General features: G+C 32.5%; 6 protein-coding genes across 6 annotated transcripts; 4 read left to right on the forward strand and 2 right to left on the reverse strand.

The window, feature by feature from the left end:
• Positions 1–83: 83 nt before the first annotated feature.
• DFA_00360 (uncharacterized protein) lies at positions 84–2,596 on the forward strand (the record flags this gene model as incomplete). The annotated part of the gene is made up of 4 exons (XM_004358292.1): positions 84–249; positions 325–1,581; positions 1,654–1,803; positions 1,875–2,596. 4 exons carry the CDS (start codon positions 84–86, stop codon positions 2,594–2,596), a joined length of 2,295 nt encoding a protein of 764 aa, XP_004358349.1.
• A 61-nt stretch (positions 2,597–2,657) lies between these two features.
• Positions 2,658–6,570, reverse strand: DFA_00361 (uncharacterized protein; the record flags this gene model as incomplete). Its single annotated transcript, XM_004358293.1, is given in 7 exon segments — positions 2,658–2,677; positions 2,697–3,026; positions 3,051–4,704; positions 4,775–5,274; positions 5,348–6,070; positions 6,155–6,193; positions 6,477–6,570. The coding sequence occupies 7 exon segments, from the start codon at positions 6,568–6,570 to the stop codon at positions 2,658–2,660; spliced, it is 3,360 nt and encodes a 1,119-aa protein (XP_004358350.1).
• A 531-nt stretch (positions 6,571–7,101) lies between these two features.
• Positions 7,102–8,781, forward strand: DFA_00362 (uncharacterized protein; the record flags this gene model as incomplete). The annotated part of the gene is made up of 1 exon (XM_004358294.1): positions 7,102–8,781. The coding sequence occupies one exon, from the start codon at positions 7,102–7,104 to the stop codon at positions 8,779–8,781; it is 1,680 nt and encodes a 559-aa protein (XP_004358351.1).
• A 491-nt stretch (positions 8,782–9,272) lies between these two features.
• DFA_00363 (uncharacterized protein) lies at positions 9,273–13,391 on the forward strand (the record flags this gene model as incomplete). Its single annotated transcript, XM_004358295.1, has 3 exons — positions 9,273–10,925; positions 11,006–11,214; positions 11,429–13,391. The coding sequence occupies 3 exons, from the start codon at positions 9,273–9,275 to the stop codon at positions 13,389–13,391; spliced, it is 3,825 nt and encodes a 1,274-aa protein (XP_004358352.1).
• A 357-nt stretch (positions 13,392–13,748) lies between these two features.
• DFA_00364 (uncharacterized protein) lies at positions 13,749–14,620 on the reverse strand (the record flags this gene model as incomplete). Its single annotated transcript, XM_004358296.1, has 4 exons — positions 13,749–13,795; positions 13,973–14,137; positions 14,233–14,370; positions 14,605–14,620. The coding sequence occupies 4 exons, from the start codon at positions 14,618–14,620 to the stop codon at positions 13,749–13,751; spliced, it is 366 nt and encodes a 121-aa protein (XP_004358353.1).
• A 534-nt stretch (positions 14,621–15,154) lies between these two features.
• On the forward strand, positions 15,155–15,428 carry DFA_00365 (uncharacterized protein; the record flags this gene model as incomplete). The annotated part of the gene is made up of 3 exons (XM_004358297.1): positions 15,155–15,190; positions 15,263–15,302; positions 15,358–15,428. 3 exons carry the CDS (start codon positions 15,155–15,157, stop codon positions 15,426–15,428), a joined length of 147 nt encoding a protein of 48 aa, XP_004358354.1.
• Between the last annotated feature and the right edge of the window lie 50 nt (positions 15,429–15,478).

Below are 15,478 nucleotides of genomic sequence, written 5' to 3' on the forward strand. Positions count from 1 at the left end.
GTTCATTTTGTAACTTTTGGTTCTCTATTATTATTATTACCTCTATCTGTATATATCTATATAATTCAGAGATAATGGGAAAAATGAGAAGTTTAATATCATCAGCTGTATCGTGCTCAGATGATCAAGATACTTATTACAACGACAATAGTTGCGATTTGGGACAATCAAAACAACTAAACGCCACCAACATTGTAACTGATAATGAAATTTATTCTTATAATTCAACTCCTCATAATTCTTTTAAAGGTAATACATTCTAACTACAAGTCAATCCAACAACAACAACAATAATACTAACGATTTTACATTCATTCCTTTTAGATTCTGACAATGGGCAAATTAAACTATCTTTAAAAGATTGGACAGAACTGGTAAAAGAAAAAGATTATATTGATCTAAAGTATCCCTATTCAATTGGTAGCGCTCATTATGTTGGTGTTTCTCAATCTCTATTGGTTGAACTTCAATGTACCTATGATATCTTGGTTTTTAATTGTGATACCAAAGTACCACTTTTGCCTGCCTCTATGGCATTGACTCAGTCTCATATCAAATTCTCTAGTTCTCCTGTTGATACACCAACCGAAACTGATGATTCAAGTTGTATGGCTGCCGAAGAAGGTGCACTTAAATTCTTTCCAAACCAAACAGGTCGATACATTGTCACTTTGGTTGTCCTTTCAAATTATTTGTCAAACAAGAGAAATGGCTTTGGTTTCTCTACACCAATCTCAACCTCTAATCAAATATCCATTACCGTTCCACGTCAAGTACAAATTAAAGTAGATCCTTCGGCCAATCACCAAGAAGAAATCACAACAGATCCCACATCATCAAATAGATCAACCATTTCCTCTTCTCGTTTTCCTCCAACCTCTTATATTAAAGTTCAATGGACAGAATTGGAACATGACTTGACTCTTGGTAGTCCTACACCAACACCAGTAGGTGATAGCTTACCGAGCGCAGCACAAACATTTGCTTCCCTCCTCTCTAAAGGATCAGTTCCAAACAAAGCAACCGTTCAACAATACAGTTTATGCACTGTTGGTGAAGGTGTTGTACTATTCAAAAATAGTATCAAATACACTCTGGTTAGTGGAAGTTTATCTACTTTTGAGATTATAGTTGGTAATGCACTCAATATTCAATCAGTAGATGGTTTGGATATTAAAAAATGGGAAGCATATCCTGTTGTACCAGATTCAAGCAGTGAATCCAACACCAAGGTGACAGATCATTTGGTAAAGGTGTCTTTAAACTCTCCAGTTGAATCGACCTACACCCTCTCTATCGTGTCAGAGATTATCATGAACGGAACAAGTGACAATATCGTTATTCCAAGTGTAAGATGTAGAGGAAAAGAAATTAGTAGAGAAATTGGATTCCTTGTTGTAGAGTCTACTGCCAACGTTCAAGTTGATCAAGTGTCTAGGGAATCACTCACAAGAATTGACAAAACCGAGGTACCTTCTTCCCTTCTCAAACAAACTACAGGACCTATCCTCTTGTCTTATAAATTCTTGGATCCCAATTATAAAATTGGTCTAAACATTACAAAACATACAGATCTTCAAGGTAAGTAGAGAATATTTATTTAATTTATTTATTAATTTAATTTATTTATTAATTTAATATATTTATTTTTAGTACTGGTATCAGTAATTGAAAGTGCACATTTTATTTCTACATTATCATCTGAGGGTTCACTTTTAAAGAAATTAGTATTTTTAGTTAGAAACACTCAACAACAATACATTAGAATTAAAATCCCTCATCAATTTGAAATTTGGTCAACAAGTATGTAAACAAAAAATAGAGTTCTAAAAGTGATTGAAGAGTTGTCTAATATTTTATTTTTATTTTTTTAGTTGTTGCCAATAATGCAGTTAAACCTGCTCTAGATGAAACTGGTACAGTAATGATCCCATTAAACAAATCAACTGGATTAGAAAAAGGTATTCAGAATACATTTACAGTAGAATTGGTATACAAACACAAAGAGGATGTGAAATTGTCGAAAAATGGTGGTAATCTTAGAATCACCTTCCCAGTTGTAGATATTCCAATTAGCAACCTCTATGTTTCTTTGTATCTACCAAGCAACTATTATTATGGTGACACCACAAAGAGTAATATTAAAGAGGTGTCCCATTTCACTAGAGCCCCACCAAAAGGGCTCTCTCTAGCTCGTGGACGTGTTGCTCAAGGCATGCCTCCACCACAATCTCAACTCGCCAATGTAAATCATTTTGATAAAAATGATGATGATGGAGATGGAGAGGATTTGGCAGGTGGACAAGACAATGATAATACCGCTGGATTAAAACCTGTAATTGTCAACATTCCAACAACTGGAACCCAAATCAAACTTCACCAACTATTGGTCCTATCAAAGGAGATTGAAATCACTTGTAAATACAACAGCCACAGTAAAGTTGGAAAATGGCTCTTGGATCAATTACAAGCACTCTTGTGGAGATTTTCAGATTTCATGCCACCTACTCGTTACATTAGGTTCTCGGTTATAATTCTCTTTATTGCAATGTTTGTTAAATTCAGTTGGTTTATTATTCAAAAAATAATAAATTAAAAATACTAGTTCATTTTAAATAATTTTAATACTTTTTCATTTTATTTATTAAATAATCTATTTAATTTATCTTTCCAAGCACTTTTTAAAGAAGAGATACTACCATACTTTTTGTAGGAATAATAGAAAACAGTTCCAAACATCACCAATAATACACCTCCCACCACACCAAACACTGATACTATAAAGTAATTTCGAGGCACACCTAAAAATGTTGGCAGGTCATTGTTGTCCCATTTGCTTGTCCCAATTGGTTGATATTCATCACTGTCATCTTGATAGGTTTCTGACCGAAGTAAAACTGCAAAACATGTAAAATGATTTGTCTCTCCTGTAACCATCATAATATCTCGGTTGTGTTGTTGTGCAACCAAAGATGTCAAATTTTGCTCAATACATTGCCATTGATTGGTTGTTGTATTGATAAATGCTAAACATAACTTTTCCAACAAACTATTCCTTTTTTCTTCTTCTGTTGGTTGTGTATCTTGTTGTTCTGGTTGGACGACATTTTGTTGGTTTATCAATAATTTAGATACTTTATGTAGGGTAGAATTGGATTGAATTCTAAATGAAATTGATATGTTGAATAAAAGAATACTATTATCTTTAAATGATGGCATTGTAATATTTAAAATTGGTGATTGAATTCTTTTTTCCCATTGATTTGTTACGCTATTATTATCATTTTGTTGACCAAATAGATTATAAAGATATGATGTTGAAACTGGTCTAATAATAACTTCTGTTTGATTTAAACTTATAAAAGAAGAGGAAGGAATAAACAAATCAATGATTGAGATTAAATTGGTTACGGTATCATAGACATGAATGATTCTATGCGATCCAATAGGAATGGTAAGCTGTGTTGTAATCGGTTTGACAAAGGTTGGTAATGGACAATTGGTTTGGTTTTGATAAAAAATATCATCTTGTTGGTGGCGTTTTGGACATGCCTTGCAGTTGTCTTTATATGAGACACATTGTCCATTGAAGCACCGGTAGGGAAATGAGGGAGGACACATGTCAAACTCTGGACAATTCGAGTCGATACAAGGCTTTGGTGTGGGAGTGACTGTTGGTGGACACATGCTAGCTCCCATTTGACAAGAACCATCTTTGCATCGGAATGAAAAGGGAGGAAGACAACGAGGAAGTACTGGGCAATTACTGACGTCATCGATTGGTGTACCATCCCAACAACACGTTTGAAATAAACAATCGATTGACCCATTGGTCTGTCTACAAGAATCTGCATTGAGTGCGCACTGTCCGTTCCAACATTGATAGGGGTGGCTAGAATTACATGTGTTGGTATTGTTTGGTTGTTGAGGGACTTGTGTTGGTTTTATACAGAGAGATTGTTTGGTAACGCAACGACCATCGTCACTACATTTATATGGTGTCTCTAATTTACATATACAATTACATGTGCTCTTGTCAAATATCTGGTTCTGTGAGTTGGGGCATACTTTGTTTGGACATTCACATTGACGTGTCGAGTTGTTGTATCTCATTGATTTTACAGAGCAATGAGGAATGTCACAATTGTCACCTGACCAATCTTTACTACATCTACACAGACCAGTATCTCGATTTAAAATTCCATTCACACAATGTCTTGGCACAAAATATGACCAAAGTACGATTTGATCAATGACATTGCCTACTGTAGTCGTTGAATTGCACATCTCTGATTCGTTTGGTTCGTGGTCGAGTATATATTGTGTGGATCTATTGGTATCGTGACAAACAAATTTAAATAAATTATCCGTCACTGATAAATCGATTGTAGATGGTGCATCATATGGAACACTACACAAACTTGATCCCCAATCAATATCAAGTGATAACGACGAAGAAGAAGAAGATTGGCCAGCGGTGGGTTCTTTTCGAGTAATATCTGAATCATATAGAGAATATAATTCTATTTGAGTATAGGTTGATGTTTTGACGGCAGAATTCCAACAGGTTTGTGATTGTAGATATCTATAATGTTGGATATCATATACTCTTGTTGAATCATATTTCCAACCATTTGGACATAATAATGTCTCTTTACCAGAAACAAATGAAATTCTAGATGTAATATTATTACCTAATTTATACTAAATCAAAAAATTAAAATTAATAAAAGAAAAACAAAGGTAGGTATTTTTGGTTTTTTTTTTTACATACTTTATAAAGATAAATTGATTGATTCATTGATTTTTTACAAATATTTTTAACGGCATCATACCAAAAGGTTAATGGACAACCATCAGGTTGGTATTCAAAATGAGATTCTCTGGTTATTATTTGATTTGGATTAAAATGTTGATTGGTATCATTACTATTTTGAAATTGATCGGTATTATTGATGACAATGAATAGTGGTAGTGTTACATTTGCTATAATTTGTGTATTTTGATATCGACAAGATATATGGCTGTCACTCAAAACAAATAGATCTTGGCACTGTAGAGAACCATCGACAATTACATCTGTAGTATATGATAATCCATTACCAATGATATGAACTCTTCCATTACTATAAAATGAATAATCTACCACTAGTCCTTCCCATTTATAGTATTGAATACCTGAAATGGAAGATAAATAAACTCCTTTATCTGTTGATGCAATATTGGTAAATTTAATATTTGATTTGTTTAATTTTACAAAATTATAAATATTATCTAAATATAAGAGAGAGAGTGAGGGTTAGGTTATCTTTTTTTTTTTTTATAATAATAATAATAGTATTTTTACCTTTCCAAAAAGTAAAAATAGACCAAGAATCTGAATCTAAAATATGAAATAGACCATTTGGTGAATAGGATATTGATTTTGGTGTTATTTGAATTGATTTGTTAGACCAGTCCAATTGTCCAATATATACACCTTGAAGTGTAAACTGGTGACACAATCCACTATCAAGTACCATTAATTTTTGAATAGATGGATGATATTCCAATTGTACAGGATCTTTAAGTACATTAGACCCAAATCTATATAAAATCTCTCCACTTGTTGTTGTCATATTATTTATACTAATATCAATGACAATAATTTCTCCACTAGATTCAGATGTATTTCTACAAGCCAAAACTAAATATCTATCGTTTACAAATGTTGCATAACGAATGGGTGGAATAGATTCATCATTGACCAACCAATCGTTTGATTGTTGTATGAAATTATAGTTTGTCGATCGATTCGAGGTAGATGCTTTAAATAGTGTTCCATTTGAAGTCAATGCATAAATAATATCATTGTCATGAACAGTGGTGTATGCTCTAATTGATTGACTAATCTCAGGAAGATTACTTTTCCTACTATTGATCACTTTTGTATAGCCACCTTGATTGGTTTCATCTACATTGACTCTATAGTTTTGTTCTTGTGAAAGTGTATACAATGTTGATTGTTTTGGATTAAATCGCATAATCGAAACACCTGCCAATGTTGATAATTGATTATTTAATGTTATCCCTAAAATTTAAAAAGTAAATAAAATAAAATAAAATAAAATATTAATTAATTATATTCATTGTGATCAATCAATCAATTACATACATTGTGAATTTGATATAGATATTAAAATGAAAAAGCAAACTATACAAACTAGTACTATCGATAACCTGATTGAGTAGACCATGATGTCGAATTGAACAACAAACAATTGTCAACAAACAAATATTATTTATATTATTATTGGAAAATATATAAAATGTTGTTGTTCTGATTATTCGTCTTTGGTTGATATTATTATTTAGTAAGTAGAGGAGGAGAGAGGAGGGAGGGAGGGAGGATGAAGAAAAAGTAAATGGTCAAATGAATGTAATGGTCATCATATTTGTTCGCCATTCCAAATGTAACAGCCATCAAGTTTAACAACAATAGATGGCATCAAAGACATTGCAACAGACAGACAGACAGACAGACAGACAAGACAGACAGACAAGACAGACAGACAAGACAGAGCTCCACATATGTGAATTATTAATAACTTTATCTTAGTACCTCTCACCCATTGACCGCCATGGTTATCCATTTAAAGTACCGGTGACTCGATAGATAAAGAGAGAGAGAGAGAGAGAAATAGATTAAAGGATGACGATGATAACAGCGGCAGTGGTACAAAGAGAGAGAGTACAGAAATGTTTAATATTATTCTAATGTCATATTTAATGGTTGTTGTTTATAATCTATTATTTAATTCATTATTATTGGGTGTACTGTTATAACCATGTGGGTAATTCATTACTATATACTAGAGTATTGATTGTGTTTTAAAGTTAAAAAGATAGATATGATTTAAAAGAAAGAGAGAATAGATGGAGATAATAGTAGTAGTGACAGTATACATTAATGTCACTTTGTGTGAATTTAAATTATTTTTGTTTTTAACCATTTTTGGTGAATGATTAATCAAACATATTTCAACACTAGAGATCATCCATTCAAACTCACACACTCTCTCTCTCTCTTTAACTCACTCACCACAACGACAACAATACCAAATGAAATCATTGTTGTTATTGTTATTGTATGTCTTTATAACACTATCAACAACTGTTGATGCTACAGATACTCCTTCCTCAATCGAATCATCATCATCCTCTTCTTCTACTTCATCTTCTTTGTACACTGATTTATATTCAACATTATTACCAACTATACTTTTAGAACATCAACAACAACAAAATGATCATAATAAACCAACAACACTATTGACTACTACTACTACTGGTCAATGGAAAAGTTATTATAATGAATGTACAGAACATGATGATACACTTGTCAAAAAATTAAATAGATGTCAACAACAACAACAACAACATCAAACACTTAAAACACTCAAATCGATAACAACAATCAATTCAAACTATGGATGTACATATTGTACGATGAGATCAATCGAAGATAGAATGCAAGCATTCAAATATTACTTTTCATCGTATTTGGAGAGTCAAGAGAATGCAACCAATGTACTATATAATGTGATGACTAGAAAAATAGTTAATCCATACACACCTACTGTCATTTTGTCGGCAGGTGATCATGGTGTTGGAAAGACATCGTCGGCTAGAATAATGTCAAAGGTATTGTTTAAAGTACAAAAGAACGATTTGGATGGTGATGGACAACTCTTGGTCGACTCTGAGAGCTATAAAAAAGTAACAAAAGGTGACGAAGCATCGATACGTAATGCTCGTAACCAACTAAAAAATAGAATACTCGAACAACTTGCCGGTTGTCCTCAGTCTGTCATTATTCTCGACGAGATTCAAAAGATACATCCATTGGTACTATCGGTATTGGAACCATTCTTTGAAGGATTGGATGTTGATGGAGTGCCAACCAATCAAGCAATCTATATACTCACATCTGACTTTGAAAAGGAAGGTGTCACTAGAGATAAACCACTAGATGAACTCATTCATCTTATAAAGACCTATTCAAATATAATCTATCAAGACTTTAAGATTATGTCACTAGTCACTGACATTGCACCATTTAAACCATTGGAACGTTCTCAATTTGATCGTGTCATTGAAAAGCATATGATTTGGACGTTTTGTAATAGATTGCGACCACTCGGTCTGACAGACATGATCATCAGTCAACAAAAACATAGAAAACACAAAGATGTTGTTGCATTCAATCAGATGATGTTTGATAAAATGACATTGCTCTATAGCAATGAAAATTTTAGAGCACTCGAGAAATCGCTACAAAGAATCTATGACCACATTGAAACACATCTTTTATCCAACCACGAACGCATCTCTACAAAGCATCACTATAAAAATGAATCGGAAGATTTACATCTTGGTCCATTCACAGTACCAAACCACAAGTATTGGAATCAATATTCAAAAATAATTTTAATTAGCGTTAATATTCCAACAACAACAATGGAAGAATCAAGTTTAATAACAACAACAAATAATAATAATAATAATAATGTAGATGAAAAAACAAAGGCAGAAAAGAGAATAATTTATTCAAGTGATTTACAATACGACTATTACGAGTTGAAGGAGTTTTATAGAGGTTTATTTTGGAATCCATTCTCAAATCCAACACTTTTTAATATTAGTAGTTCAACAACAACAACAACAACAACAACAACAAAGACAACAAAGACAAAAGAAACAAAATCCAAAAATAATAATAAAATTAAAGATGAATTATAAATAACAAAGTAAATCATATCATGGGGGACTCCCAATTGCCATTAAATTTGGCTTTTTTGTTTTGACCTGTAGTTTGATAGGATTTGGGTTTTTTAATGAATTTTTGGTACCTTTATATATTAAATTTGATCATTCATTCAAAATATTTGAATATTTAATTGTTATCTATAAATTTATATATATATTATCGCTTTAAAAAAAAATTAAAATAAATTACTTGTCCGTTGCAAAAAAAAATCAAAAAAAAATCAAAAAAATAACTTTTTTTTCTAACTCAAAACAATATCCACCATATAATATCTATTATCAAACGTTGTATTATTTAAATAGTAGCAGGTATACTAGATTAATCAACATTTATTTATAGTTAGTTAGTTCCAATCCCACCACGATACATGTCATTGTAATACTACCAACACCACCTTACCTTACCAAACAGCAACCAACCAACCAACAAACAAACAAACAAACAAAAAACATAGAGAGAGGTAATGGAAATACTTCAACAACAACAACCACCACCTAACCAGGTCAAAGAGGATGACGACGATAGTCATTCTCTTAACAATGGTAACATTACAAAACAACAACAAGATGATGATGATGTATCATCAGTAGTAACTGCAACAACAGAACAACAACAAGACGAACAAGACAATCAAGATGCATATGATTACGATTCATATGACGAAGAAGATGATGATGAATTAAACAACTCTGGTGTATTATATAAATATTGGGTAGAGAATGAAACAATGCAAGATGATCCACCTGAACCACCTCAACATAAAAGTATATCAGAGCTACACAGAGAACTATCTAGGGATCGTATATTGGCATCGGATGATGATCTTGTCATGTTGGAGCAACGCAAAGTAAAGGAACAAGAAAAATCTGGTGCTGTCGACACACCATCAAAAGTTAAATTTAATGATGTCAAACAAGTACTCTACTTTGAAAAACATCCTGAAGAAGACTCTTTAGATTCAGACTACTATTATCCAAATGTACAAAACTATTACAGTAGTGATGACGTTGAAGATGATCCATATGCCTTTTATCAACAACAACAACAACAATATCAACAACAACAACAATTACAGCAACAACAACAACAACAAAAGTCTCACTATGACTATGATGAACAAGTAGATGACTATGATGACGATGAAGAGGAAGAAGAAGAAGAAGAAGAAGAAGATAGTTGGAGCGATGATGAAGATGAAGAGGAAGAAGAAGAGGATGAAGAAGAATCAACAGAAGAAGAGACCAATGGATTGGGTAGATCAAAGAAAAGAGAGATCTATGGTTATGACAATGTCCACAATCAACAACATGTTGACAGTCCTACAAACAACAATGATGGTTATAACAACTTTGGTGATCAAGATGAAACTGAAGATGACGACAATAATAGTGTTAATAGCGTAGAAGAACATTCAGACAATGAAAATGAAAATGGAAAAGAAAAACCATCATTTTTCGATCTTTCTTCATACAATCCATTTGCATCTTCAACTGCTACACTATCTGCATATACATCTCCTTCAATATTAGATAGTAATAGTAACGGTATTAGTAGTAATAGTGATAATTTAAGAAAAAGACCTGAAATCATAAGATATGTTCCAAAGTTTAATCATCAAAAAATTCAACAAGACGATGATGAAGACAAGGAAGAAGAGGAAGAGGACGACGATGAAGATGAAGAATCAACTGATCAAGAAGTACATGTACACTCAAATGGTCCATCAGAAGAATTGGATGAAATGGTAGAAAGAAGATCAGAGATTGAAAGAACACTACAAGACTATAGAGAAAGAAGTGAATACGAAAGAACAAGACTTAGAGAGTGTTTTAATCTTGCCAAACAAAATCTTAAACAAAAAATTGATTTGGTGTCAAAACAATTTAACAATGCAATTGTTCCAGAAGATGCAGATCACGAAGACTCTATCAAGGATGAATTGGAAAAGGTATTGATTTCTCTATCTGTATTACAAGGTAAAATAGATGATATGGAACATTCATTAGTCGAAGATGATAATACCAATGACCCATCACCTCAATCATTCACTCAATCTACTACTACAAGAAAACAAAAATTGGCCTCTAAATCTTTGGTAACCGAATTTATGCATCTTGTAACTATCATCAAAATAATATTATAAAAAAAGATGAAAATTATTAATCAATTTCCCCCATTTCTCTCTCCCTCTAATAGAAAGAACAAATTGAAAAAGAAAGAAAAGAAAAGATTGCAAGAGATAAGGAATTGGAAGATATCACCAAACATTTATTAGAAATGGCTTTACAAGTTTCAAATACTATATTTACTCTACCCCATGAAAATCAACAACCATCATCTCAAAAAGACTCTTCTATTGTACCTCTATTGAATGGTCAACAAGTAAATAATAGAGATGGATCTTTGTAAGTATTCCGAGAGAGAGAGAGAGAGAGAGAGAGAGAGAGAGAGAGAGAGAGAGAGAGAGAGAGAGAGAGAGAGAGAGAGAGAGAGAGAGAGAGAGAGAGAGAGAGAGAGAGAGAGAGAGAGAGAGAGATTAGGATTATCTCTATCTAGATAACTCAAAACTTGTATTCCTGACCTTTTATTTTATTTATTATTTTTATTAAATTTTTTTAGGGAAATTGAATTTTATAGAAATCAAGTAAAATTACTTGAAGAAAGATTAAACATTTGGAAACATCATAATGAAATGTTACATATGCAATTATTGATGGACAAGCAAACCAATTCACAAGAGTTTAGTAATCTATCACTAAAGATTCAAAAGGTTGAAGAAGAAAGAGACAAGTTGTGCCTTCGTATTGATAATTTGGTACAAGAACTTGGTATGATGGAAGGTAGAGAATCTATGTTGTCTATTATGATTGAAAACCTAATGAACGATAAGGAATCACTCTCTGAAACCATCTTTGAAATGAACAAGGAACGAGAGTTGATCACCAGTCGTTTCAGTCAACTACTTTTGGAGTTGAAGGAAATGGGCGAAAATCAAGTAAACAAGCTGCAGGTCATCGTTAATGAACTCATTCGTGAAAGAGAAACTCTCGAGAATGACATTTCAAAGATTACCGCCGACAGAAACAATCTCATTGGCGATCTCGGATCGTTGCATATTCAAATATCGTCACTTGAAAAGGATAAAACAACAGTCTCTGACCAATACAGATCAAGTGAAGAGAATAACAACCGACTACTCGTTCAAACACAAGAAACTATCAAAAAATTAGAGACAAGCGAGATCAAATGCACTCATCTCCAAAATCAGCTGCACATTGTAAACAGACGTCTAAGTTGGGCAGAGAGTGAAGTTGAAAGGTTGACCAAGGAAATGAATAGACTATCGCTGGTCAATGATGACAATGATGAATCGTCCTTGCAACAAGATGATCAAAGCCTAGTAAACAATTCAAACAATAGTGAAAAGATAAAGAGTGCATTGGAAAATATTAGAGAAAATGTATTAAAGATGAAAAACACATTGCTCAAGGAAAAAACTGAAATCTTACAATTGGACTCTGATTTGGCTCATGTTGTTGATAAAGGAAAGGTCGATTCAACCAAAACCATTTCATCACTCAAAGATTACATTCTCAGAGAGGTTGAAGTTACAAAGAATGAAATCTCAAACAAGTTACAATCAATCAACAATGATCAACAAATCGCTCCAGCCGACTTGTTGACAACAAATGAAATTCTACTAGTAGAAATGGAATATCAAAAGGCCAAACTAAATGAAATGCAAGCAAAGATTACAAAACTCGAAACTCAAATCCAAGAAATGTCAAATGACAATAATGGCTATCTTGGAGATCAAGTTGGTCAACTCATGCGAATGGAATGTAAAATTAGAAAAATGGAAGCAGGTATCTCTGAACTCTACAATGTTGACTACAAGTCACCTCCTATTCCTCCTCCAGCTGCCACAACCTCTACTACAACCACCACCACTGTCACTCATCACTATCTATCACCTGTCCTAACTCCAACCAAACAACAAAACTCAACCGATGACATTCCACAACACGAGAACAATTTAATTTCACATGATACTATTGAAACACCACTACCAGAAAATGATATCGATCAACATACTAATAATAATATTAATAACGACAACAACAATAATAATAATAATAATAATAATATTGGAGGCATATTAAAGGAATCCATGGTATTTGGAGGAAGTGCTTTCCTTTCTTCATTGTTGTTTGCCTTTTTCAACAGTGAAAAGGGTGGAAAATTATCAAGCCAAACTGTATTATCAATGTTTAAAAAGAGTGGAATCTATGGTTTTGGTGTCATAGCATTAACCGGTTCACTTTTATTGGTTTCTCCCATCGTTGGCAACGATGAAACCAAATCATCATCTACCACTATCACCACCAAACCAACAACAAAAATGAATGGCAAAGAAATTGTGGCCTCACTTTCAACAGGGGCTGTTATTTGTGCCAGTGTACTATACGGTAAACATAGAAATATGGATTATCTTTTAATGGGATCTACAATTGGTTTAGCATTGGGTTCCTTATCTTGCTTGTTAACAAGTAAACTAAAACAACAAAACAATAACAAATAATAAATCACCTATTCACATGATAATAATATTAATTCAAAAAAAAAAAAATACAACCCATATATGAATGATTAATAAGTTTTGTTTATTTTGTTTCTAGAATTACTGACATTTTGGTAAATGTGTTGGTTCATAAGTGAAATTGGTAAAGGAGGGGGTAGCGAAATAAATTGGTTGGTTTGAGTTATGATCATTACCAAATCGGTGATTTTTGGTCAATTGCCTGATATTATCTAAAGGGGGACCAATATACACTATTGGTCCCGGAAATAGATGCCGCTTTTGTTGTTTGTGTTCATATGGCCATATTGACACTTGGTCATCGGTTGATGTTGATTGTTATTGTTATTGTCTTGGGTGTTAGTACTTCTTTGCGGGTGGTGGTTGGGTTGTTGTTGAATTAAATACTAAATAAATTATTATATTGTCGGGTTGGGATGAATACTTTTAAATTTTACAGTGACGATTATGTTGATGATGATGATGATGGTTGTTGTGTTTGTTTGATTTTTTAAGCCTCTATATAATTACATGATTATTATTATTATTATTATTTGTTTGTTTGTTTGTTTATAATTCCAAACAACCAGTTCCTTCTAAATTTGATAGATTAAAAGAACCTTTAAATTTAGTTGGAACATTTTGGAATTCCAATTTACCAATGACTTTGACTTGATCTCCCAACCATTCAAATTCCAATTTATCCTTTGGTGTTGATTTTACCAATGAAACTCCCAGTTCACTTCCACCTAAGATAAGATAGATTATAATGAATGATAAAAGAACAATCAGACCCTGTTTTTTAAAAAAAAAAACCGTAACCGTAAATAGTATTACTACATACCAAACATTTTTGGAAATTTTACCAAAAAGAAACCTCTTTGTAGTGCATCTCTAAATGCATCTTGAGTTTTATATCGTGATACGACTACATCTTGTGGAACTAATAATCTCTTTAAAGCATCACTGATTTCAATCTCTACTAATGGGGAAAAAAAAAAAAAAAAAAAAAAAAGAATTAGCGAATCGATGCGATTTGTATTATACGATATCGTATGTTGGAGACGAATAATAATAAATGAAAGAAAGAAGGAAGGAAGGAAGGTATGATGAGAGATGAAATAAACCAACTACAAAGTGTCTCTACTTTTCTCATCTCATCACATCTCATTTACTATATAGTCATGTGACCACATCAGGTGGTTCTAATACTTACTCTTTTCTTTTGCCATTTTAATATTGTTTGCTTTATTATTATTATTATTTTTACAACTCTGACGATGAACTATTGCAATGACTACAACTTCTATTATTACTATACAGATGTACTATTCTTTTTAAAAAACAGTGATAAAGCGAATTTGAAAGTGATGGTTGGCGGTATCGTGTGATCAAAGAGAGAGAGAGAAAGAGATGTGAGTAGTGGGTGCCCAACAACAATAATAATAATAATAATAAAGAAAAGAAAGTTAATGTGTTTTAATTTTTCTTGTTTTCATACTATTATGATCAGAGAGAGCGCAACAACGTCAATGATCGTGGGTGGGTTGTGTGTGACGGTGAGGGTGATAGAGGGGTTGCCAGACATCTCTCAGTGAGGATTGATTCAATCAACTCACGCCGACTGATAAAAACAAAAAACCTTGCTCGAATCTCGTCTACTACTTCGTTAAACCTTGCGATCCCGCTACAGGAGATTTATCTATAGTTTTCTCACGTCTCGTTGATCTGATTTATAAATTTGGAAGTTCCTGATCTTTTAAAAAATGAAAGAAAAACAAGATCCACCCCTCAAGGTCATAGTAAGTAATAAATAAATAAATTTGGTTTGTTTTTTATAATTAAATTAATAATAAAATTAAATTTAATTTAAGTTACTATATACTTTTATACTATATTCTCAATCTGAACCAAGTATTACTGTTATGGTCATCGATAATTTTAATTTTATTTTTTATTTTTTTTTTAGATGACGAACTTCAAAAACGAAAATCAAATGAAAATCTAACTAGTTTTGGTGCAAAATTCGCCAACTGGTGAATCGATTCCTTGTGTGTTTTTTTTTTGCTTGTTCAGAATGAGTTTTGAGT

This window comes from Cavenderia fasciculata, assembly GCF_000203815.1.
Source record: "Cavenderia fasciculata unplaced genomic scaffold Scf_Dfasci-F-a-25c12.r2-5, whole genome shotgun sequence".
Classification (NCBI taxonomy): domain Eukaryota; phylum Evosea; class Eumycetozoa; order Acytosteliales; family Cavenderiaceae; genus Cavenderia; species Cavenderia fasciculata.